Source organism: Chiloscyllium plagiosum, chromosome 4 (genome assembly GCF_004010195.1).
Source record: "Chiloscyllium plagiosum isolate BGI_BamShark_2017 chromosome 4, ASM401019v2, whole genome shotgun sequence".
Taxonomy (NCBI): domain Eukaryota; kingdom Metazoa; phylum Chordata; class Chondrichthyes; order Orectolobiformes; family Hemiscylliidae; genus Chiloscyllium; species Chiloscyllium plagiosum.
Genome location: NC_057713.1, coordinates 2855446 through 2881827, shown reverse-complemented (window position 1 = coordinate 2881827; position 26382 = coordinate 2855446). Strand labels below are relative to the sequence as shown.

Below are 26382 nucleotides of genomic sequence, written 5' to 3'. Positions count from 1 at the left end.
CGGAAAGATGTTGTGAAACTTGAAAGGGTTCAGAAAAGATTTACAAGGATGTTGCCAGGGTTGGAGGATTTGAGCTATAGGCTGGGGCTGTTTTCCTTGGAGTGTCAGACGCTGAGGGGTGACTTATAGAGGTTTACAAATTATGAAGGGCATGGATAAGGTAAATAGGCAAAATCTTTTCCCTGGGGTTGGGGAGTCTAAAGCTAGAGGGCACAGGTTTAAGGTGAGAGGGGAGAGATATAAAAGAGACCTACGGGGCAACTTTTTCAAGCAGAGGGTGGTACGTGTATGGAATGAGCTGCCAGAGGAAGTTGTGGAGGCTGGTACAATTGCAACATTTAAGAGGCATTTGGATGGGTATATGAATAGGAAGGGTTTGGAGGGATATGGGCTAGGTGCTGACAGGTGGGACTAGATTGGGTTGAGATATCTGGTTGGCATGGATGGATTAGACCAAAGGGTCTGTTTCCATGCTGCAAATCTCTATGACTCTATGACTCTTGAGTGCAGTGGTAGCGTCCCTACCTCTAGGTCAGAAGGTCCAGGTTCAAGTCCCAACTGCCGCAGAGATTCGTGAAACACTTCTAAGAGTGTTTATTGGAAATAGTCACAAGAACTTAATCAGTCTTTGAGCTACAACAGGTACCTTCTAATCAAGCTGTTTAGAGATATTATTACATTCCTCTGGAGCAGCTAGGACATGAACTCAGGCCTCGTGACTCAGAGGCAGGGACATTACCACTACGGTAATATCCATTTTTACATTAGCGTTCAGAAATGTGAACTATCAAGTAGGCACAGCTCTTTCTGTCTGAGACAAACTGAGTAATTAAGATGCATATTGTGGAATCACAGCTTCAGAAACATCAGCACACACTGGGAAAATGCCCTGCCACAGTCTTATTTTTAAGGCTCAATTACAAGCTCTGTTTCTTCTTTAAAAAATTAACTAATTTTCACCATCAACGGGAGATGAACCTTACAGAGGCAACTGACAAAGTGAATTTGGCCAATGAGAAAAAGGTTCCGCATTTTTGATGTTATTCCCACACAAAAAAATGACATACAGAGTATAGAGTACAGAGTACTGGAGTCTTACTCGTTGCAAGTACGCCCCTCCACATTTGGTCTGCATTGGCAGGTCCCTGACAACATATTGCATGTTAGATTCGTAGAACCTCCAATGTCACACTGGCAGCCTGTCAGTAGAATGAGAGAAATGAGTAAGAAATTAACATTTCAAGCAACTACTAATCATGTAAGTTCAAAGCTGAAATAAAAACAGAAATTGCAAGAAGCGTCGATCAGATTAGGTTGCACTGTAAACAGAATGGAGACAAGCCTAAAAGTAACAGATACTTCCTGTTCTCCAATTTCTTGGCACTATAATTAAAAGGCATTCAAACAGCACATCACTCTGTACAAGGTACATCACATAATCTCTGCTCATCAACAATGCTCCCATCTACTATCCCCATTCCTGGAGATAATAGAGATTCAGAAAAAAGTGATATCATACCCTAGCAATACCTCCCTAAAGGTTCCCCTTCAGGCTGTTCTGGAGAGATGGGAAACCACAAGAGGTCACCCCAAGTGACAAAAGTAGTCCATGTGCAGAAGCAGCTTTGGAGATGCTCAAGAGAACCTGGGTCCAGGGCTGTAACAGGGTGAATGATCTGCTGCACTTCCCCAGTGTATGTACCACTGTCCATTCAATGCTCCGTGTCCCTCTGAGTGTGAGTTAGCATTACAAACAAATCACTGCAGAGGACTAGGAGAAAGTGAGGATTGCAGATGCTAGAGACTAGAGTCAAAAAATGTGGTGCTGGTAAAGCACAACAGGTCAGACAGCATTCAAGGAGCAGGAGAGTAACATTTTGGGCATAAGCCCTTCATCAGGAATGCAGAGGCAGGAAGGGAGCACAGTGTGAGCAGCACGGTGGCACAGTGTGGGTGGCACAGTTGTTGGCAGCATGATGGCACAGTGGTTAGCACTGCTGCCTCACAGCGCCAGAGACCTGGGTTCAATTCCCGCCTCAGGCGACTGTGTGGAGTTTGTACATTTTCCCCGTGTCTGCGTGGGTTTCCTCCGGGTGCTCCGGTTTCCTCCTACATTCCAAAAGATGTGCAGGTCAGGTGAATTGGCCATGCTAGGTGAAGGGGTAAACGTAGGGGAATGGGTCTGGGTGGGTTGCGCTTCGGCGGGCCGGGGTGGACTTGTTGGGCCAAAGGGCCTGTTTCCACACTAAGTAATCTAATGTAATCTAATCTAAGGGAGAGGGTGGGGCTGGGGGAAGGTAGCTGGGAAGGCGATTAGTAGATGTAGGTGAGGGTTGATGGTGATAGGTCAGAATAGAGGGTAAGCGGAGAGGTGGGAAGCAAGATGGGCTGCTGAGACGTTCAAGAGGACGGTGCCAAGTTGGAGAGTTGGGTTTGGAAACTAGTCAAGTTGATGTTGTTGCCATGTGGTTGGATGGTCTCAAGGCAGAAAATGAAGTGTTTATCCTCCAGGCGTCAGGTGGCTCGGATTTGGCGGTGGAGGAGGCCCAGGACTTCCATGTCCTTGGCAAAGTGGGAGGGGGAGTTGAAGTGATCAGCATAGGGCCCTGGGGTTGCTTAGTGTGTGCGTCCCAGGATGTTCTCTGAAATGCTCCCTGAGTTGGCACCCTGTCTCTCCAATGTAGAGGTGGCCACATTCAGAGCAATGGATGAGGTGTTGGGTATGCAAGAAAATCTCTGCCGGATATGGAATAATTTTTTGGCCTTGGATGGAGGTCGGGGGGAGGTGTGGGCACAAGTTTTACACCTCTTGCAGTGGCAAGGAATACAACAATGCCCTCCAGCTCCCACTTCCCACACCTCCACCCTTGAACACCACCACTCCAACTACAACAAGGATAGACCCCTGAACCCCCCACCCCATCCTCATCTTCTACCCCACCAGTCTCTGGATACAGCGCATCATCCTATGCCATTTCCACCACCTACAGTCAGACCCCACCACTAGAGATATATTTCCCTCCCCACCCGTATCAGCATTCCACAGAGACCATTCCCTCTGCAACTCCTTTGTTAGATCCACTCTCCCCACCAACCCACCCTCCACTCCTGGCACCTTCCCTTGCCGCCACCCATACCCCGCCCCCCCCTCACATCCGTCCAAGGCCCCAAAGGATCCTTCATCATCCAGCAGAGATTTTCCTGCACAACCAAACACCTCATCTAATGTCTCTGTTGCTTTCAATGTGGTCTCCTCTATATTGGGGAGACATGACGCCAACTCAAAGAATGTTTCAGGGAACAGCTCTGGGACACACGCACCAAACAACCCCACCACCCTGTGGCCATACACTTCAACTCCCCCTCCCACTTCGCCAAGGACATGCAAGTCCTGGGTCGCCTCCACCACCAAATCCTAGCCACTCGACGCCTGGAGGAAGAGCACTCATCTTTCACCTTGGAACCCTCCAACCATAGAGGATCAATTTGGATTTCACCAGTTTCCTTATTTTCCCTTCCCCCACTTCACCCCATATCCAACCCTCCAACTTGGCACCACCCTCTCGAACTGTCACACCTGTCCATCTTGCTTCCCATCTATCCACTTCACCCTCCACTCTAACCTATTACCATCACCCCCCAACCTGCAACTACCTATCGCCTTCCCAGATACCTTACACCCAGCCCCACCCCAGCCTCAATTTATCTTTCAGCCCCCTTCACCGTGCCCTCCACATTCCTGATGAAGAGCTTATGCCTGAAACATCGATTCTCCTGCTCCTCAGAGAATGCCTTTCCCGCTGTGCTTTTCCAGCGCCACACTTTTCAACACTGAAGAGGACTGTCACACATCAGATTAGATGGCAGTCATCTCCATCAGATGTCTCATATGCAAACAATGTCTGCCACTTTTTAAATTCACTCGTGGGATGCGTGCATCACTGGTTGGCCAGCATTTATTGCCCAAAGTACTGTAACTTTATTAGGCAAGGTAGGCAGGGTGGCATGGGGGTGGGATTGCCTTATTAGTAAAATATGAAATTAAATCAATAGTAAGAAACTAAGTAGGGTCAGATGGCGTAGAATCTGTCTGGGTGGAATTGAGGAACCGCAAAGGTTAAAAAAAAAACCATAGTCGGAGGTATGTACAGGCCTCCAAACAGTAGTTAGGAAATACACCAGGAGATAGACAAGACATGTAGGAAATGCAAAGTTACAGTGATCATGGGGGATTTGAATATGCAGATAGACTGTGAAAATCAGCTTAGTAATGGAATGCGAGAAAAGGAAATTGTGAAATGTCTCCCAGATGGCTTTTTGGAGCAGCTTATGGCGGGGCCCACGAGGGAACAAGCAATACTGGATTTAGTGTTGTGCAATGAGGCAGACTTGATACAGGGGCTTAAGGTGAAGGAACTCTTTGGAGGCAGTGATCATAATATGATTGAATTTACTCTGCGATTTGAGAAGGAGAAGATAGAATCAACGATAACAGTGTTACAGCTGAATAAAAGAAACTACAGAGGCATGAGAGAGGAGCTTGGTAGAATTGACTGGCAGAGGAGCCTAGCAGGAAAGACAGTGGAACAGCTATGGCAGGAGTTTCTGGGAGTAATTCAGGAGACACAGCAGAGATTCATCCCGAGGAAAAAGAAACATGGTACAAGGAGGATGAGGCAACCATGGCTGACTAGAGACATCAAGGAGAGCATAAAAGCAAAAGAGAAAGCATATAATGTGAAGGGCAGTGGGAAACCAGAGGATTAGGAAGCTTACAAAGATCAACAGAAGGTAACAAAAAAAAATAAGGAGCAAGAAGATTAAATATGAGGGCAAGCTAGCCACCAATATAAAGGAAGACTGTAAGAGTTTCTTGAGATATATAAAGGGCAAAAGAGAGGCGAAAGTGGACATTGAGCTGCTGGAAAATGATGCTGGAGCGATAGTAGAGGGGAACAAGGAAATGGCTGAGGAACTGAGTAATTACTTTGCATCAGTCTTCACGGTGGAAGACACGAGTAATATCCCAAACATTTAACAGAATGAGGGAGCAGAGCTGAGTATGGTAGCCATCACCAAGGGGAACTGAAAAACTGAATGGCCTGAAGATGAATAAATCACCTCGACCAGATAGACTACAGCCCAAAGTTCTAAGGGAGAAAGCTGAAGAGATAGTGGAGGAATTAGTGGTGATCTTTTAGGAATTGCTAGAATCCAGGAAGGTCCCAGAAGACTGGAAAATCGCTAGCATGACACCTCTGTTTAAAAAGGAAGTAAGGCAAAAGACGGAAAATTACAGGCTGATTAGTCTTGGTCATGAGTAAGATCCTGGAATCCATTGTGAAGGATAAGATTTCTGAATATTTGAAAGTATGGTAACAAAAAAAGGGCAAAGTCAGCATGGTTTCATCAGGGGAGGTCACGCCTGACAAATCTGCTACAATCACGAGCAGGTTAGACCAAGGAGAGCCAATGGATGTTATGCATTTGGGCTTCAAGAATGCCTTTGACAACGTGCCACAGGATGCTGCTGAGTAAGGTAAGAGCCCATGGTATTAGAGGCAAGATGCTAGCATGGATAGAAGCTTGGCTGTCTGTCTGAAAGCAGAGAGTGGGTATAAAAGGGTCCTTCTCAGGATAGCAGCCGGTGACCAGTTGTGTTTCACAAGGCTCAGTGTTGGGACCACAACTTTTGACTTTATACATTAACAATCTGGATTAAGGAACGGAACGCGTTCTGACTAAGTTTGCAGATGATACAAAGATAGGCAGAGGGATAGATAGCATTGAGGAGGTGGAGAACTGCAGAAGGATTTGGACAGGTTAGGAGAGTGGGCAAAGAAGTGGCAGATGGAGTTTAACGTGGGAAAGTGTGAGGTCATGCACTTTGGTAGGAAGAATAGAGGCATGGACTATTTGCTAAACGGGGAGAAAATTCATAAGTCTGAAGTGCAAAGAGACTTGGGAGTTCTGGATCAGGATTCCAGGTGGCACCTAGACATAGCAAAAGAAAAACTAAAGAACATTGAAGTCATTTCAGGTGCAAAGTTACAAAATTACAACTGACAGAAACACAACACTTTGTATGACAGAGTCTAGATTTATCTCTCCACCCTGGACGTTCCCTGCCTCCATTTCCGATGAAGAGCTTTTGCCCGAAATACCGATTTTCCTGCTCCTCGGATGCTGCCTGACCTGCTGTGCTTTGCCAGCACCACTCTAATTTAGACTCTGGTATCCAGCATCTGCAGTCCTCACTTTTGCCACTTTGTATGACAGTCCTGCAGTCTCATTCAATCTGAAGAAAGAACAAAGAACATTCCAGCATAGGAACAGGCCCTTCAGCCATCCAAGCGTGTGCCGATCCATATCCTCTATCTAAATCTGCCACCTATTTTCTAAGGATCTGTACCCCTTTGCTCCCTGCCCATTCATATATCTGTCTAGATACATCACAAATTATGCTATCATTCCTGCCCCTACCATCTCCACTGGCAACGCATTCCAGGCATCCATCACCCTCTGCGTGAACTATCCACGTATATCTCCCCCAAACCTTTCCCCTCTCACTCTAAACTCGTGACCCTTAGTAATTGAGGTCTCCATTCTGGGAAAAAGTTCCTTGCTATCCACCTTATCTACACCTCTTATGACTTTGTGGGCCTCAATCAGGTCCCCCCTCAACCTCCTTCTTTCCAATGAAAATAATCCTTCAAAGTTTGTGAGAAGATTTGTAGCTCGGGTGCTCATTGCTGTGGTTCTATTCGCCGAGCTGGAAGTTTTTGTTGCAAACGTTTCGTCCCCTGTCTAGGTGACATCCTCAGTGCTTGGGAGCCTCCTGTGAAGCGCTTCTGTGGTGTTTCCTCCGGCATTTATAGTGGCCTGTCCCTGCCGCTTCCGGTTGTCTATAAATGCCGGAGGAAACACCACAGAAGCGCTTCCCAGGAGGCTCCCAAGCACTGAGGATGTCACCTAGACAGGGGACGAAACGTTTGCAACAAAAAGTTCCAGCTCGGCGAATAGAACCACAGAAAATAATCCTAATCTACTCAACTTCTCCTCATAGCTAGCACCCTCGATACTAGGCAACATCCTGGTGAACCTCCTCTGCACCCTCTCCAAAGCATCCACATCCTTTTGGTAACGTGGTGACCAGGGCCAGTATTCCAAATGTGGCCAAACCAAAATCCCATACAACTGTAACATGACCTGCCAACTGTTGTACTCAATACCCTGTTCGATGAAGGAAAGCATTCCGTATGCTTTCTTGACCACTTTACTGACTTGCATTGCTACCCTCAGGGAACAATGGACCTAAACACCCAGATCTCTCTGTATATCAATTTTCCCCAGGACTTTTCCATTTACTTTATAGTTCACAATGGAATTGCATCTTTCAAAATGCATCACTTCGCATTTGTCCAGATTGAACTCCCTCTCCAATTTCTCTGCCCAACTCTCCAATCTATCTATATTCTGCTGTATTATCTGACAGTCCCCTTCATTATCTGCTACTCCACCAATCTTAGTGTCATCTGCAAACTTGCTAATGAGGCAACCTACACCATTTATATTTATCACAAATGACAATCGCCCCAGCATGGATCCCTGTGGGACAGCACTGGTCACATTCTCCATTTTGAGAAGCTCCCTTCCACTACTACTCTCTGTCTCTTGTTGCCCAACCAGTTCTCTCTCCATCTCGCTAGAACACCCTGGACCCCATGCGACTTCTTCTTCTTCATCAGCCTACCATGGGAACCTTATCAAAAGCCTTACTAAAGTCCATGTATGTGACATCTACATCCCTTCCCTCATCATTCAACTTTGTCACATCTTCAAAGAATTCTATTAGGTTTGTAAGACATGACCTTCCTGCACAAAACCATCACTGATAAGCCTATTTTCTTTCAAATGGGTATTCCAAATGACTCCATGTATATCTTTTCTCCTTTGTCCTTTCTCTTGGTACCCTCTTGCTCCTTATATAAAAGCTTTGGGGTTTTCCTTAACCGTGCTCACTAAGGATATCTCCTGACGCCTTTTAGATCTCATAATTCCTCATTTCAGATACGTCCTACATTCCCGATATTCTTCCAAAGCTTTGTCTTGTCTTCAGTCGCCTAGAATTTATGTACACATCCTTTTTCCTCTTAGCTAGTCTCACAATTTCACCTATCATTCATGGTTCCCTAATCCTGCCATTTCTATCCCTCATTTTCACAGGAACATATCTCTCCTGAACTCTAATCAACCTCTCTTAAAAGCCTCCCACATATCAAAGATGGATTTCCCTTCAAACAGCTGCTCCAATCTATATTCCACAGGTCCTGCCAAATTTTGGTATAGATTAGATTAGATTACTTACAGTGGGGAAACAGGCCCTTCGGCCCAACAAGTCCACACCGACCCTTTAAACAACAACCCACCCAGACCCATTCCCCTACATTTACCCCTTCACCTAACACTACGGGCAATTCACCTAACCTGCACATCTTTGGACTGTGGGAGGAAGCCAGAGCACCCGGAGGAAACCCACGCAGACACGGGGAGAATGTGCAAACTCCATACGGACAGTTGCCCGAGGCGGGAATTGAACCCGGGTCTCTGGCGCTGTGAGGCAGCAGTGCTAACCACTATGCCACCCACAAGTTGGCCTTCATCCAATTTAGCACTCTTCCTTTAGGACCACACTCGTCTTTGTCCATGAGTATTCTAAAACTTATGGAATTGTGATCACTATTCCCAAAGTAATCCCTCACTGCAACTTCAACCACCAAGCCCATTTGCCAACATCAGGTCCAGTATGGCTCCTTCCTGAGTTGGGCTACTTACATACTGCTCTAGAAAACCTTCCTGGATGCTCCTTACAAATTCTGCTCCATCCAGACCTCTAACATTAAGCGAATCCCATCAATACAGAGTCACCTTGATTATCCGAATACCAATTATCCAAAAATCGGATTACTCGAAGGTGATCTTGAGGTCCCGACAGAAACGTTACAATAAAGACGTGTTTCCAACACTGATCACGTCTTTTATTTAGTGATTAAACAGGCACCGTCTCCAAATGACTGATCTCCTGCCCTCTCTCTCTCCCCTACACTTTCCCTAGAGTTCTACAGAGGGGTGTACCTAACCTCACTTCCCCAGATAATCTCTCCAACATTGTCCTGTACAGCTTAATCGTGGAACCTATCAAAAGGTTGCAGTAAAACGTTGTGTGTGTGGCTGTGTGTGCTATTTGGAGACTCACTCCACAAAGACAGCAGCAGCAGCAGCTTGTTATTGGTGTGGAGGGGGGGGTGGAGTTGAACGGGGTTGGGGTTGGGGGCAGTGTTGGACAGGGTTGGGGGCGGGCACCCTCCCTCCCCACCACCCCAAGGTCTTTCAGGCTCCATCACAGAGGCTCAGCTCCACAGATATTGTCCCCTCTCAGGGTTGGGGGAGTGGGCAGGGGATAGTGTTGGATGGGGTTGGGGGGTGGAGGTGGAGTTGGACATGGTTGGGGGCAGGGGATGGAGTTGGGCACCGTTTGGGGGCAGGGCGGTGTTGGATGGTGTTGGGGATTGGGGGACAGGTGGAGGGCGGAGTTGGGGGTGGGGCCTCACACGCTGTGTGCTGCAGTCTCCTGAACATGGAGCAGACTTTTAAAAATGCCTGAGGAAAGGCATTTAATCGAATCACCGAATAAACGATTATCCGAACGAAATAGTGCCTGCCCATTTTGTTCGGATAATCGAGGTTCCCCTGTATTGGGAAAATTAAAATCTCCTATCACCACCACCCTGTTGCTCCTACATCTTTCTGTGATCTCTCTATGTATTTGTACCTCTCTCTCATGTTCACTGTTGGGAGGCCTATAGTACAATCCCAGCATTGTTACCACACCCTTCGTATTTCTAAGCTTTGCCTGTATTGCCTCACTGCTCAAGTCTTCCATAGTGCCCTCCTTCAGCACAGCTGTGATAGCCTCTCTGACCAGTAATGCAACTCCTCCACTCCTTTTACCTCCCTCTCTATCCTGCCTGAAGCATCAATTATCGGGGATATTTAGTTGCCAAACATGTCCTTCCCTCAACCAAGTCTCAGTAATAGCAATAACATTATACTCCCAGGTACTAATCCAGGCCTTGAGTTCATCTGCCTTAACTATTACACTTCTTGCATTAAAACAAATGGACCTCAGACCACCAGTCCCTCTGCCTTTATTCTCCACTTCCTGCCTACTCTTCCCCTTAGTCATGCTGATTTCATGATCTAGTTCCTTACAGGCTTTAGTTACTACCTTCTTACTGTCCACTAACCTCCTAATTTGGTTCCCATCCCCCTGCCACATTAGTTTAAACCCTCCCCAACAGCATTAGCAAAAGCACCCCCAAGGACATTGGTTCCAGTCTGACCCAGTTGAAGACCATCTCATTTGTAGTTGCCCCACCTCCCCCAGAACTGATCCCAATGTCCCAAAAATCTGAACCCCTCCCTCCTGCACCATCACTCAAGCTATGCATTCATCCTGAATATTCTATCATTCTCAGTCTGACTAGCACATGGCACGAGTAGCAATCCTAACATTACTACCTCTGAGATCCTACTTTTTAAACTTGGTTTCTAACTCCCTAAATTCTTCGTGTAGGACCTCATCCCATTTTTTTACCTATATCATTGGTACCTATGTACACCAAGTCAACTGGATGTTCACCCTCTCCGTGGAGAATTTTCTGCAGCGGATCTGGGACATCCCTGACCTGTGCACCTGGGAGGCAACATTCCCTTAGGGAGTCTCATTTTCAACCACAGGACCACCTATCTACGCCCATTACAATTGAATCCCCTATGACTATAGCCCTTCCACTCTATTTCCTGCCCTTCTGTACAGCAGAGCCAGTCATGGTGCCATGAACCTGGCTATTGTTGCCTTCCCCTGGTGAGCCATCCCCTCAACAGTATCCAAAAAGGAACACCTTTTTGGAGGAGATGACCACAGGGGACACCTGCACTGCATTCCTGCTTTTTCTCTGCCTTTTGGTCACCTATTCCCTTTCTCCCTCAGCACTCCTAATCTGCAGTGTGATCAACTCGTTACACGTGCTATTCACAACCCCCTCAGCATCACAGATGCTCCAAAGTGAGTTCATCTGCAGCTCCAGAGCTGTCATTCGGTCTAACAAGAGCTGCAATTGGACACACTTCCTGCACATGAAGGAGCCAGGGACATCAACTGTGTCCCTGAGCTCCCACATTGACCAAGGGGAGCATAACACAGGTAAATATATATATATATTTTCCTTGTAGATGACCTTGATATATTAATGATTTGGACAAAGGAACTGAGGACATTTTTGCCAAAATGCAGATGGTACAACGACAGATGGAGGACAAGTAATGTCGAGGAAGCAGGGAGCTTGCAGAAGGACTTGGACAGGCTAGGAGAGTGGGCAAAGAAATGACAGATGGAATACAATGTGGGAAAGTGGGAGGTTATGTACTTTGGTGGGAAAATGAGGCATAGACTATTTTCTACATCGGCAGTTCTGTAGTTTTTTGAAGTTAAAAAAAAACCTTGAGGGGAAGAATACTTCTGCACCAAATAGTTTCATAGCATGGAGTATCTACATATATTAATGTAAAATAACTTGGCCTCCCACTTAGTCAGTGTCAAGTTCTCTCGGGCCAGTCTGCCTCATTATAATACAGTCTTAGCTTCATCAGCATCATAAAACATAGAACAGTAAAGCACAGGAACAGGGCCTTCAGCCCACCATGTCTATGCCAACCATGATTCCAAACTAATCCCATCTGCCTGCACATGGTCTGTACCTCAGCCTACATATGTGGCTGCCTAAACTTTCCTCTTAAACTTTGCTATTGCTCCTACCACCTCCCCTGACAGTTCATTCCAGGCACCTACCACTTTCTGTATAAAATTCTTTCCTCACACATTTTAAAATCTTCCCCATCTCCCTTTAAACCTAAATGCTCTATTATCACTATCCCTTACTCAAAGTTCCTCTGCCTCCGTCACATCTGCTCCCAGGAGGACCAATTCCACCACAGAACATCTCAGATGGCCTCCTCCTTCAAGGACCACAATTTCCCCTCCCACATGGTTAACTATGCTGTCCAGTGTACCTCCTCCACCCTTGAACCCCACCCCTCCAACTGCAACAAGGACAGAAACCGCCAGTCCTCATCTTCCACCGCACCAACCTCTAGATACAATGCATTTCCGCCACCTACAAAGAGACCCCAACACCAGGGATATATTTCCCTCCCCATCCCTATTGAGGTTCCGCAGAGACCATTCCCTCCACAACTCCGTTGTTAGTTCCACATTCCTCACCAACCCACCCTCCACTTCCCGCACCTTTCCCTGCCACTGCAAGAAGTGCCAAAACCACACTCCTCACCTCCGTCCAAGGCCCCAAAGGATCCTTCCACACACACATGTCATCTACTGTGTCCATTGCTCTTGATGTGGTCTGCTGCACATCGGGGAGACAGGACGCCAACTTGCGGAACATTTCAGAAATCATCTCTGGGATACACGCACTAACCAACCCCACCGCCCTGTGGCTGACCACATCAACTCCCCCTCCCATTCTGCCAAGGACATGCAAGTCCTTGGCCTCTTCCATCGCCAAACTCTAGCCACCCAACGTCTAGAGAAAGAAAGCCTCATCTTCCACCTTGGGACCCTCCAACCACATGAGATTAATGTCGATTTCACCAGTTTCCTCATTTCCCCTCCCCTCACCTTATCCCAGATCCAACTTTCCAACTCGGCTCCACCCTCCTTGAACTGTCCCATCTGTCCATCTTCCTTCCCACCTATCCACTCCACCCTTCTCCCTGACCTATCACCTTCACCCCCACTTTCATCTAGCTATTCCATTTCCAGCTACCTTCTCCCCAGCCCCACCTCCCTCCCTCCCATTTATCTCTCATTCCCCCTTGGGCCACCCCCTCAGTCCTGATGAAGACCTCATGCCTGAAACGTTGATTCTCCTGCTCCTCGGATGCCGCCTGAGCTGCTGTGCTTTATCAGCACCACACTCTCAACTCTGATCTCCAGTATCTGCACTCCTCATTTTCTCCCATCAATCTCTGCTGCTCTTTGTTTGAAACGCTGCAGTATTTGAGGTGACCCACAGTTCTCTTAGGTAGGGGAATTCCAGGATATTGATCCCATGAAAATGAAGGAAAGGGGATATGCCCCAAGTTCAGAGGGTGGTGACTTGTTTCACCTTAATATTTGGACTTACCTTGACAACCAAAATAGTGCCTCTCTTCTAAAGCATAGTGTCCTTCCTTGCACCAATCACAGAGCTCATCGCATACATTAGATTTACAGTAGCAATGGCCATCATCCTGAAACATTAAAGTCATAGGTAAAAATCAAAACAAAACCTCCCTGTGCAAAAGCAGATGCTGGTCATTGTTTTGCAAATCCTGCAATTTCTTCTGTGTGCTCACCTGATTGCATTCTCCAATCCCACTAATTGTGCCAATCACATTACAGCGACATTCTGCAATATCAAAAATATTGCTAGGATCAGCTTATTTGAGATCTACATCAGTTCCCAGTTAGAAATGACAACATAATGTAGAAGAACGTCTTCACAGAATGATACAATACGGGGTGAGGCTATTTGGCCCATTGCTCCAGTGAGCTTTGAAAGAGCTATCCGGTTCACCCAATCTGAGAGAAGAAATTCCTCCTCATCTCAGTCCTAAATTGGCACCTATTTCATTCTTAGTTCCATAAGAAGTGTCAATGAGTATTATTCCACATCAATCAAATTGAAAGTACTGATATCAATTAATGATCATTGAAATGTATCAGGTATAATTATTGCTAAACATCTCACAAGTGCAGAGCCAGTGCACCATACAATGAATAAATTCATAAGGTCCAAACCATTTCAACTACGTAAGGAAGACAAAACTTACTTACCAATGCAACCATCAGGATTCTCCTCAGCCAGGTTCCAGTAGAGTGACTTACACTGATCACATTTTGATCCCTTGACATTTGCCAGGCACTGACAGGACCCCTGTTAAACAGGAAGGTCACAGAAAACATACAAAAGCTAAAAAGTAGTTTGTAAACCAGTCTGCTATGTTGCACTTGAAACAATGGGTGCAGTCCTTGTCACATTTTAGACTGCTGTTAGTTATTTACATTTTCCCAAGATGGAGCTGTGGCCTAATCTATTAAAATAATATACTGCACACCCACTTCCTTCCAATTTGAATTCACAAATTTAGTATCTGGGTATAAATTGGAGGATTTCCAACTCTGATTGAGTATACTTCTGGAGCTTTCATCTAAGGGCATCCTGCCTCGATGCTGTTGTTGGTCAATTGACTCATCCACACATGCACTGCCTGGCCTTCCCACAGCCAATTACCATGTATTACTCAATTGGCTGATTCTGGACAGCCAGTCAAACTGCATGTTTTCCTATGCTGATATTTTCATAAATTGAAAACAAAACTGTTCAATCCAAACAGAAATGCAGAATATTTCTTGAATAATGTGAGGTGTGAATGTCAGGGTGTTCAGAATGATCTTGGTGTCCTTGACCCAGAGCCATTAAAGTTACCAAGTAGCTGCAGCAAGCAATCAGAAAAGCAAATGGTATGTTGGCATTTATTTCAAGGGGATTTGAGAACAGGAGTAAAGATGTCTTGCTGTAGTTGAATAGAGATTTGGTAAGACCTCATCTGGAGTAAGTCTTGGTCTCCTTATTCAAGGAAGAAGATACTTGGCACACAGAGAGTGTAACAAAGGTTCACCAGATTAATCCGTCACACTGGACTGAAGAGGAAACTGGGTCTCACAGCATATGACAAGGTGGATATAGATAGAATGGCTCCTCTGGCTGGAGACTCCAAAACCAGGAGATATAATCTAGAATAAGGGGCCAGCTTTTTAAGACTGAGATGAGGAGGAATTTCTGCATTCGGGGTGGGGTGAATCTTTGGAATTATATAGCTTTGAAGAGGCTGGATAAGCTCAGGTTGTTTTCTTTGAAACACAGAAGGTTGAGGGGATAGCTGATAGAGGTGCTACGAAAAGCATGGACAGAGTGAATAGAAAGCAACTGCTTCCCCTTAGTTGATAGGCCAATAACAAGGGGTCATAATTTTAAGGTGAAAGGCAGGAGATTTAGAGGTTTATTTGAGGAAATGTTTATTAACCCACAAGGTGGTGGAGGTCTGGAATGCACTGTCTAGGAGGGTAGTTGAGGCGAGTAACCTTGCTTTAAAAACTACTGAGATGAATTAAGAGTCAAGACTTTGGGCCTAGAAGCGAGATGAGTGTAGATTGGTACAGATTTGGTCACCACACCTGAGACAAGGAGAGAAATTGAGAAAGAGAGTCCCTCATTACAACCTCAGCCAGTGCAGGAAATGAATTCGTGATGTTGGTGTAACTCTGTATTGCAAACCAGCCAACTGGGCTAGCTGACCCTTCAACCTAAGAAGGCTATGAAAGCTCAATGATTGAGCAGGTTCAAGATAGAATTCGATAAGTTTCAAGAGACTAGTGATATTAATGGATATGGCGATAAGAACAAGAACAAAGAAAATTTACAGGAATAGGCCCTTTGGCCCTCCAAGCCTGAGCCAAAAAGGCGAGTAAAGCAAGGTTACTCGCCACAACTACCCTCCTAGGCAGTGCATTCCAGACCTCCACCACCTTGTGGGTTAATAAACATTTCCTCAAATAAACCTCTAAATCTCCTGCCTTTCACCTTAAAATCTACTGTCTAAATCTGTCGTCCAATTCCTAAGCATCTGTATCCTTCTGCTCCCCACCTACTCATGCATCTGTCCAGACGCATCTTAAATGAATCTACCGTTCCTGCCTCTACCACCTCTGCTGGCAACGCGTGTAAAATACTTGCCACATGTATCCCCCTTAAACTTTTCACCTCTCACCTTGAAAGCGTGACCTCTCATTACTGAATCCTTCACCCTGGGAAAAAGTTTATCTCTATCTACCTTCTCCATACCCTTCATGACTTTGTAGACCTCGATCAGATAGTGCTAGACAATGGCATTCCGGAGATTTTGTGGCAAAATCCTGAATTCCCTCCATAATGGCATTGTGGGTCAACCCACAGCAGGTGGAATGCAGCGGTTCAAGAAGGCAGCTCACCCCCACCTTCTCAAGGGCAACTAAGGATGGGTGAGAAGTACTGGCCAGCCTGCGACACCCAAAACCCTCAAAATGAATTTTAAAAAAGAGATGACTAGCAAACATCTAGAATGGCAGGGCTGTTTTGATAAGCCAAATAACTTGCTTCTGTTCCTATTCCTAACTGCTCTTGAGCTGGGTGGTTTATTAAACCATTTCAAAGGGCAGTTTAGAGTCAAGCACATTGATCTGAAGTCACATGTGGGTTATATTTCCTTCCCAAAATGCACTGATGAACCTGATGGGTGTTTAATGATAACTGGTGATAGTTTCATGGTTACCTTGGTCTTAAATCCAGATCTCATTATTAATTGAATCTACATTCCACTAACCATTGTAGTGGGATTTGATCTCACATCCCAGAACATGAGCTTAAATTTATTCAGATTACTAAATTAGTGAGGTTATCACTACACCACAGACTGCCCCTACAATGATATCAAGTTTGCACTAGTATAGAGTATCAGCAGTCACAATATAGAAGAGCCTTACTTGTAACACACCAGCCAGAATTTCCTGGGCTGTATGAGCTCATGGACTGTGAATGGAAAAATCCATCCAGTGGAAGTGTGTCATTTCTGAGAGCTTTGAGCACATGATTAGCCATGATTGCATTAAATGGCGGTACAGACTGAAAAAGGAGCATTTGCTTTATCTCCGCTCCTAATTTTTATGAGCTCCTCCAATGAGAGCCATACATGTTTGCACCTGGAGTATTTGCTGGAGCAGCTCACTCACATATGCACTATGCCCATGCAATGCCAGGAGGGTAATGGTCCCTTAATTGGTAAAGTTCTTCACGTTGATTATTTCCTGATGTAGGATTGGATGCTGCCACATTCCTTTCAAAGAGATGAGCTCTTTCAGCAGTGATCAGCTTTTAGGCTTTTACCTCCCTCAGCACTTTTTGTCTCACTAACTCAAACAAGACTTGATTGATGAGACAGATAGCTGGCTGTTCCCACAAAATATCGAGACAGGTAAAAAGTTGGCATTTGAACAGCTTTAATTAGTTTTAACATGAGTTTGGAGCAAGTTTCATGCCTTCATCATGTCCAGTGTTATGAACGAAGGCAGGAAGTTGTCATGCATGATGTCAGTGGCATTTTCTTTGATTGTCTGCCTTCATTGAGACCCAATCCTGGCCCCTGGACTGTGCCAGTGAGTGTTCCAACAGCAAACACATAACGTAACTTACAATTTAAATGCCTGTGTTAATAATATTCAGACTCTTGCCGCCATACAGAAGTCTGCTGTTGCTTTTATAATCACAACTGCTTACTTGAAACTGTATTTGTCGGAATCATTACGAATATAGTCTTATGCAGTTGAACCTGAGCCACTCAGAAACCAGGGACGTGGAAGATCCTTGGAAGCTGTAACCATTGGCAACAGTCCATGAGCTCTCAGTATAGGGCAGGTCTCTTGCAGCTATCCAACTCACATGTTTGCCAAAAATACATTTCATTCTCATGTATTTAGCTTCAAAAACACAACAAATACTTACAGACTGGGATGAAGGATCATGAGTCACTGTGCCAGCTGAATTGCAGTCAGTAACTGTAAAGAATACCACGTATTAGGTACAGAAAGGTTCAAAGTTATTACATATCTCACAGCACATGTTAAATATCACATCGAATCTCTCGCTCTACAGTCAAACTGACATAATAGAAACAGAAAATAGCTGCAGAAGTGGCCATTTGGCCCATCAGGCCTGTTTCACCCTTCAATATGATCATGATAAAGGTGTTGAGTCTTTATCTCAACACCATATTTTTTTTTTGTATAATGGTGATTACATTTTTGAAACAACAGTCACATGATAGAAACATGCAGATCAAAACAAGGCCATTCAACATCTCAGGCCCATACGGTCATTCAGTTACATCTTGGTTCTTCTGTATCTGATGTCCAGTTACCTGCTTGGTTTTGTGACATTTACCCAAAAAAACCGATCAATCTCAATTTAGAAACATTCAGATAACATAGAAAATAGAAGCAAGAGTAGGCCATTCAGCACTTCAAGCCTGCTTCACCATTAAATATGGTCATGGCTGATCATCCAATTCAGTCCTCTGTTCCCACTTTCTCCCCAAAGCCTTTGATCCCTTTAGCCCTAAGAAGTATTGGTGATGTTAGCGACTGTGGTGAAATTAGAGTTTGTGGTGATGTTAGTGATGGTGCTGATGTTAATAGCTTTGAAGATCTGGTCTTGGTTGTGATGTTTGTGTTGGTAGTGATGTAATTGATGGTAGTGATATTTGTACTGAACAAATCAGATCACAGATTGAGTACTAGTTTGATAGATCAGCATTTCTATTTTTATATTATTTAATGTGACCGTCTTTCACTGAAACATACACACTCAAGACCTCAAATTTTATTTTAATCAAAGTTCATTTGATTCAGTACTTTGTTCCTGCTTACGCCTCATATCTTTGATGTCTTTAGGTCTAAGAACTATATCTTAATTCCCTGGAAATATTCCATGTTTTGGCCTCAGTTGCTTCTGTGGCAAAGAATTCCACAGGCTCACCATTCTCTGGGTGAAGAAATTTCTCTTCATCTCAGTCCTAAATGATTTACTCCATATCTTTAGAGTGATCACTGGTTCTGCACTGTCCAGTCTTTGGGAATATCCCTTCTGTGGTTACCCTGTCTAGCTTGTTAGAACGTTATAAGTTTCTAAGAGAGTCTTCTTCATTCTTCTGAACTCCAGTGAATACAATCCTAATTGATCCAGTCCCCCTTCATATACCAGTCATGTCATTCTAGAAATCAGTCCGGTAAACCTTTGTTGCACTTCTTCCATTGTTCCTCAGAAAACGAGACCAAAACTGCACACAAGGTGTGGGCTCACCAAGGCCTTATACAATTGCTGCAAGAAATCCCTGCTCCTGTACTCAATTCCTCTTCCTGTGAAGGCCTACATATGATATGCTTATTTTATCTGCATACTTACCTTCAGCGACTAGTGTACTTATGTATCCCCTTTCTAACCTATCGCCATTCAGAAAATAATCTGCTTTCCAGTTTATGCTACCAGAATGGATGACCTCACATTTATCCACATTACATTGTCTCTGCCATGCACTTGCCCTCTTACTCAACTTGTCCAAATCGCACTGAAGTATCTCTGCATTCTCCTCACAGTTGACTCTCCCACACAACTTTCCGTTGTCTGCAAACTTGAAGATATGGTATATAGTTTCCTCTAATCATTAATGTACAGGTCGTTCTGTTATAATGCGCATTTCATCAACGTAAATTTGCTGTAAAGCAACTGAGGAATCGGGGATGCTGTTTTTACAGTGCAAACTTTTAAAATGTGTATTGACTTTAATGTGATTACAGCGCCAACATGTTCAGCACTGTTTCTAAAGCACAACTTTTCTACAAAGCAGGGTTGCACAACTACGCAATCATCACGTATAGAAGAGCTGACTGTATATTGTGAATAGTTGTGTGAATAGTTCACTGCAAGGTTCCTAACTTCTGACCTGCTCTTGCAACCACTGTATTTATATGGCTAGTTGAGTTCAGTTTCTCATCAAGCCCTGGGATGTTAATAGTGGAGGATTCAGTGACGGTGATGCCATTGAATATAAAGGTTAGATTCTCTCTTATTGGAGATAGTTACACAGAAGAATATCCTAATCCCTCTGTTCTGCAGATATCTGCTGTTCCTCCCCATTTAAATATTCAGCTCCTCTATTCTTCCTACAAAAGTGTACAACTCCACATTTTTCATCAAAATACACCATCTACCACATTTCTGCCACTCAGAACTTAAGTAACTTAAAGCTCTCAAACACTTCCACCTCAGCCCCATTGATACAGCCAGGGTCATGTCCTCCACTCTGCTTCCTGAAGACGATGACTAGTTCTTTCATGTGTCTGACATTGAGGGAGAGATCATTGTCTTTACACCATGCCACTAAGCTATTTATTCCTTTCCTGTAATCTGTCTCATTATTTGAGATTTGACCCACGACGGTGGTGTCATCAGCAAATTTGTAAATGAAGTTAGAGCTGAATTTGGCCACACAGCTGTGAGTATATAAAGACTATAGTAAGGGGCTGAGCATACAACCTTGCGGGGCATCAATATTGAAGATAATCGTGGAGGAGGTGTGGCAAATTATTTGGAAAATCAGAATCTAATCAAACAGATTAGCTACTTCATGGCTTCTTGAAAGGGAAATTGTGTGTGACTAATGTTTAACTTCTCAATGAAGTCTTCACCAGAGTTGATAGAGGAGAACCAGTAAGAGTGTTGTATTCGGAATTCCAGAAGACGTTTGACAAGGTACATTGCAAAAGGTTAAGTCACAAGGTAACAGCTCATGGTGTTGGAGGTAGTATATTGGCATGGATTGAGAATTGGCTAATGGGCAGGAAAAAATTAGCAGGTTTTTTTCTCAGTGGGGTTCCACAGAGATCAGTGCCAGGGCCATAGCTGTTTATAACATATATTAATGACTTGGAGGAAGGAATCAAACGTACTGTAACTAAATTTACAGATGACGTAAAAATTTATGAAACAATAATTAGCGACAGGGTTATAAAATGTTTATAGAAAGATATTTATAGGTTAAGTAAGTCGGCAAAAGGTTGGCAAATGGAGTAGAACGTGGAAAAATGTGAGATTTTTCATTTTGGAAGGGAGAACAAAAGAACATCGTATTATTTAAATGGAGAAAGACTGCAGAAGGTTGTAACACAAAGACACTTGGGGGGACTTGTGCGCAAAACACAGAAAGCTAGCACGCGATAGCAAGTAGTCAGGAAGGCAAATGGAATTTGGGCTCTGATTTCAAATGGGCTGAGTACAAGTGGTAACAAGGTGCTGGTGAGAGCACACCTAGAATGCTGTGAGCAATTTTGGTCCCCTTATTTATGGAAAGATATCATTTTTTTTCAGAGCCAGTTCAGAAAAGGTTTACAAGGATGATCCTGAGTAGGAAGGGATTGTCTTCTGAGCAAACGCTAAATAAGCTGGGATTCTACTCACTGGGATTTAGACAAATAAGAGGTGATCTCATTGGAACATATAGGATTCTTAAGGGGTCTTACAAGATAAATGCTGAAAGGATATTTCCACTCATGGGGGAGTATAGCACCAGAGGGCATAGTCTCAGAATAAATATGAGGCCATTTTAAGATTGAGGTGAGAAAGAGTTTCTTCTCTACATGGGTTGTGAGTCTTTGGAACGCCTTGCCACAGAGAGCTATGGGACAGTGTGTATTCAAAGCTGAGACAAATAGGTTCTTGATCAGTCAGGGAATCAAAGGTTACAGGAAAAAATACAGGAGAGTGGATATGAGAAATGGCAGATCAGCTATGATACTATTGAATGGTGAAAATCTTATTGCATATAAATAATAAAAGAAAAGTAAAAGGAGGAATAGAGCTGATTAGGGACAAAAAAAGAGCATTTAGACATAGAGTCTGGAGGCATGGCTGTGAAATTAATTTAATATTTTGCATCTGTTTTTACCCCATGGCTTCATGAAGGGGAAAGCATGCGACTGACTTTTAGAATTCTTTGAGGAGGTAATAAGCAGGATAGATAAGGGGGAACTTGGAAATAAAACGTATTTGGATTTCCTAAAGGCATTTGATATGTATCATGGATAGACGAGTGGCTAAATAATAGAAGGCAAAGAGTTGGGACAAAGAGGGCTTTTTCAGGATGGCAACCTGTGTCTGGTGGTGTGCTACACGGATCAGTTTGAGGCCACAATTAATTACAATATGTATTAATAACTTGGATGGTAAAAATCAGTGCACTATTACCAAGTTTGCTGATGACACAAAAATAGGTGGAAGGGCAAGAGGTATGTATGACATAAAGGTTAAATGAGTGGCAGAACTGTGGTAGATGGTGTATTTTGATGAAAAATGTGGAGTTGTACACTTTTGTAGGAAGAAAATATCACCAATTATCATTGTGATAGATATAGGTCAGATGTCAGAGGTAGTTTCTTTACTCAGAGAGTAGTAGGGGCATGGAACGCACTGCCTGCAAAAACTGTAGACTCACCAACTTTAAGGGCATTTAAATGGTCATTGGATAGGCATTTGGACAAGAATGGAATAGTGTAGGTTAGATGGGCTTCAGATTGGTTCCATAGGTCAGTGCAACATCGAGAGCCGAAATGCCTGTACTGCGCTATAATGTTCTATGTTCTATCTATCCTGGTCCATCTGCATCAACACTACAGTCAGAAAGCACACCAAGCTTCTATTTCCTCAGAAGGCTAAGAAAATTTAGCACATCCTCAGTGACTCTTAATTTTTATAGATGCAACATAAAAAGCATCCTATTTAGCTATGGCAACTGCTCTGCCCAAGATTGCAAGGAATTACAGAGAGTTGTGAATGTAGCCCAGTCCATCACAAAAATCAGCATTCCTTCCATTGACTCCATCTACATTTCCTGCTGCCTCAGGAAAGCAACCAACATAATCAAAGACTCCTCCAACCCCGTTATACTCTCTTCTACCCTCTTCCACTGGGTAGAAGATACAAAAGTTTGAAACATGTACCAACAGATTTAAGAACAGCTTCTTCCCTGCTGTTATCAGACTTACAAACAGACTTTTCATATATTAGAGTTGACCTTTCCCAACACCTTCTCTGTAGTTGTACATTATATTCTACATTCTATTCTATTACCCTGTTATACTTACGTAAGGTATGATTTGCCTGATTAGCACACAAATTAGTTCTTTTCACTGTATATAGGTACATGTGACAATAATAAGTCAATTCAAATCAAATCAAAACGCCACCTTCAAGGATCTGTGGATAAGCACCCCAACATCCCTCTGAGCTTCCTCTGTCATCCAATTGATCCTACTGTCTTTCTACTTTGCCCTGTAATTTTTTTTCTTTTCATATAAAGTACTTGAAAAAATTCAGAAGTTGCTGATGACATATTTGGCAAAAATTATTCAGTAATGAATAGTGACACATTGCAAGGTATAGATATGAGAAAAGGAGGATAAGATAACGGCTTAAGCAATCTTTCACCTGCTGTTCGGAGTACATATTGAAAATTTGCCAATTTTAGTGTAAATTATTTACACCAAATTTCTTTTAATTGCAAAACTTAGAAGATATCACTCACAGGAAGCCTAACAGCATACTGCAATAATAAGCAATGCTTACCTTGACAAGCAGGGAAGTTGTATGCTCCTGTCACACAAGTATCACAACGTTGTCCAGTAACTCGTGGCCGGCAGTTACATTTCCCAGTGGTCTGATCACATTCAGCATCGTAAGAACCATCAGCAGAGCACTCACATGCTTTAAAAAAGACAGAACAAAGGATGTTTGTAAGATGACGGAAAACTAAACCAAATACTCAAACTTAGATATTTAGTGGCTTGTCGCATCATTTTGAGCCTTTAGGTTGGTTAAGGCACAACTAAGTGCTGTTCCCCTGAGGAACTCAGAAAAACAAGGCTACATGAAGCCTAGCAGACAGATTCCCCCCACATCCCCACCCCCCACCCCAACACCCAATTATCATTATTTCTCCTGTCCTTGTGGCTTCCTCATTCTTTTTCCAGTCTGTTCTTCAATTAATTCAGGGTGATGATCTATCTGCTCCATTCTGCAATGTGCAAGCTTGAAGAAAATCAGGTCTGGGTCAAATTTTGGGTCACATCATTCAAATTCTGTGACTTTTTAAAATTTCTGGCTAGGCAAAAGTGAGGACTGCAGATGCTAGAAACCAGAGTCTAGATTAGAGTGGTGCTGGAAAAGCACAGCAGGTCAGGCAGCATCCGAGGAGCAGGAAAATCGATGTTTCAGGCAAAAGCTCTTCATCTTTGAACGGGCTTTCAAAGTCAACTTAGCAAATCTCACAGTGCATTTAGTAGATGAAAGCCATGACATTCAAGGGCACTACCATCACTGAAGTTCCCACGATCCACATCTTGGAAGTTACTATTGACTATGAACTGAACTGGATCCTGTGGCTACAAGTGCAGGTGAGTGGCTAGCAATTCTGCAGCAAATAACTCACCTCTTGTTTCTGCAATGACTGTCCACCATCGACATGGCACAAGTCAGGAGTGTGAGGGGAATGCTCCTTACTTGTCTGAATGGTGCAATCAAACAAGTTCAACACGATCCAGGACAAAGCAGCCTGCTTAACTGACATGCTCTCCATAAGCCTTAAAATTCACACCCTTCAGCAATGACAGCGGTGTGTACTATTTATAAGATGCACCATAGCAACTCACCCAGGTTCATTCAGCAGCATCTTCCAAACTTGCGACTTCTACCACATAGAAGGACAAGGCAGTCGATACATGGGAACACCATCACCTGAAAGTTCTCTCCAAGGAAATACATTGGCCTTTCCTTCACTGTTGTCGGGTCAAAATCCTGGAATTTCCTTTCTAACAGAATTGTGGATTTACCTTCACCACATGAGCTGCAGTGGTTCAAGAAGGCAGTATCACCATTGTCTCCAGGGCAATTAAGATTGGGCAATAATGCTGGCCTAACATTGATCTTCACTTGCCACTGTGTACTTCTACTTGGGTGGTGTTAATGTGATTTGCTATCTATCAACACAAACCTAAATAATTCAGGTCTTGCTGCATGTAGTCATGGCTTGCTTCAGTATCTATGGAAATTCAAATCCAACTGACCGAAGCATAACCATTTGCAAGCACCTCCATTTATGATCAAGAAGTGGAAAAAATGTCATTGAAGAAGCAGCTGAATAACTGTTAGCCTAAGAGAGTGGCCTGAAGAACACCTGCAACAATGCTTTAGAACTGAAATGACAGGCTTCAAATAACTAGAAGATCTATCTAATTATGTCTATGACGCCTATATTTCCCTGTATGCCGACATATTTTTCTGTTCAACTGTTGCTGTTCAATAGATTTTCTCTATTGTCTCTGGACTGATCTCATTTGTCCTGCCATTATCAAATCTGTGAAAATATTAAATCAAGGGAAAGGCATTAACGAAGAGGTGAGGACTCAAGGAGACCCTTCTAAAATAAAGCAGGGCAGAGCCAACAACTGGAAGCCTTACAGCTGCAGATCAATGGAGGAGGGAACAAGGCTGGTTAGAGTGATCAATAGATGCCAAGAAAAGGGATGAAAATATAATAGAAGGGAATGATATCAAGGGAAAAGTGAATGGATATCAAGAAATCATGAAAACTTTGTATAAATTTATATAGCGCCTTTAATGTAATTAAAATCACAAGATGGCTTCACAGGACCATTATTAGACAAAGGTTGACACTTAGCCATTGCTGATGAAGGGCTTTTGCCTGAAACGTCGATTCTCCTGCTCCGTGGATGCTGCCTGACCTGCTGTGTTTTTCCAACACAACACTCTCGACTCTGCCGTCCTCACTTTCACTTACTTAGCCATAGAAGTTGATATTAAGAATAAAGATTAAGAAGTTGAAGTTAGGTTTTAAGTGTAACTTAAAGGAGGACAGAGTAGTGGAATGGTATCATGATTTTGAAAGGAATTCCAGAGTTAACAGCCCAAGTAACTAAAGGTCACTACAGGCAATCACGAATACACAAGAGCAATAAACGCTGGTCAGCCAGCAATGCCCACGTCCCACAAATGAATAAAAAAGGGCAGAATTAGAGGAGTGCAGAGATTTTGGAGGGGCATCAAACTGCAGGAAATTACAGAGAAAGGGAATGACAAGAATTTGGAGGGATTTGAAAACACAGATAAGAATTGTAAAGGGAAGACCTTGCTGGACTGGTATCAATATAGGTAATGGAGTACAGGACGCTAATGAGACTTGGCTGAACTTGGCTCCTCCTTGGCTGAGGAGTGGCAAATGGAGTTCAACCCTGTCAAGTGTGAGGTTGTGCATTTTGGAAGGACAAATAAGAATGCGGAATACAGGGTTAACGGTAGGGTTCTTAGTAAGGTGGAGGAGCAGAGGGATCTTGGGGTCTATGCTCATAGACCTTTGAAAGTTGCCACTCAGGTGGATAGAGCTTGTAAGAAGGCCTATGGTGTATTAGCATTCATTAGCAGAGGGATTGAATTCAAGAGTCGTGAGGTGATGTTGCAACTGTACAGGACTTTGGTTAGGCCACATTTGGAGTACTGTGTGCAGTTCTCTTTAGGAAAGATGTGGAAGCTTTGGAGAAGGTGC

At 43.8% G+C, this 26382-nt stretch overlaps 1 protein-coding gene across 1 annotated transcript in view; it reads right to left on the bottom strand.

Annotated features, from left to right (window-relative positions):
• LOC122548812 (laminin subunit alpha-3-like) overlaps positions 1-26382 on the bottom strand; it is a 376692-nt gene that overhangs the window by 225213 nt on the left and 125097 nt on the right. Inside the window, exons 16-21 of the mRNA XM_043687604.1 lie at positions 23391-23528; positions 17718-17770; positions 13958-14057; positions 13477-13529; positions 13266-13371; positions 1100-1199 (exon numbers count right to left, since the gene is read on the bottom strand). Coding sequence (XP_043543539.1) covers positions 1100-1199; positions 13266-13371; positions 13477-13529; positions 13958-14057; positions 17718-17770; positions 23391-23528 — 550 coding nt within the window. The remainder of the gene's footprint in view (positions 1-1099; positions 1200-13265; positions 13372-13476; positions 13530-13957; positions 14058-17717; positions 17771-23390; positions 23529-26382) is intronic.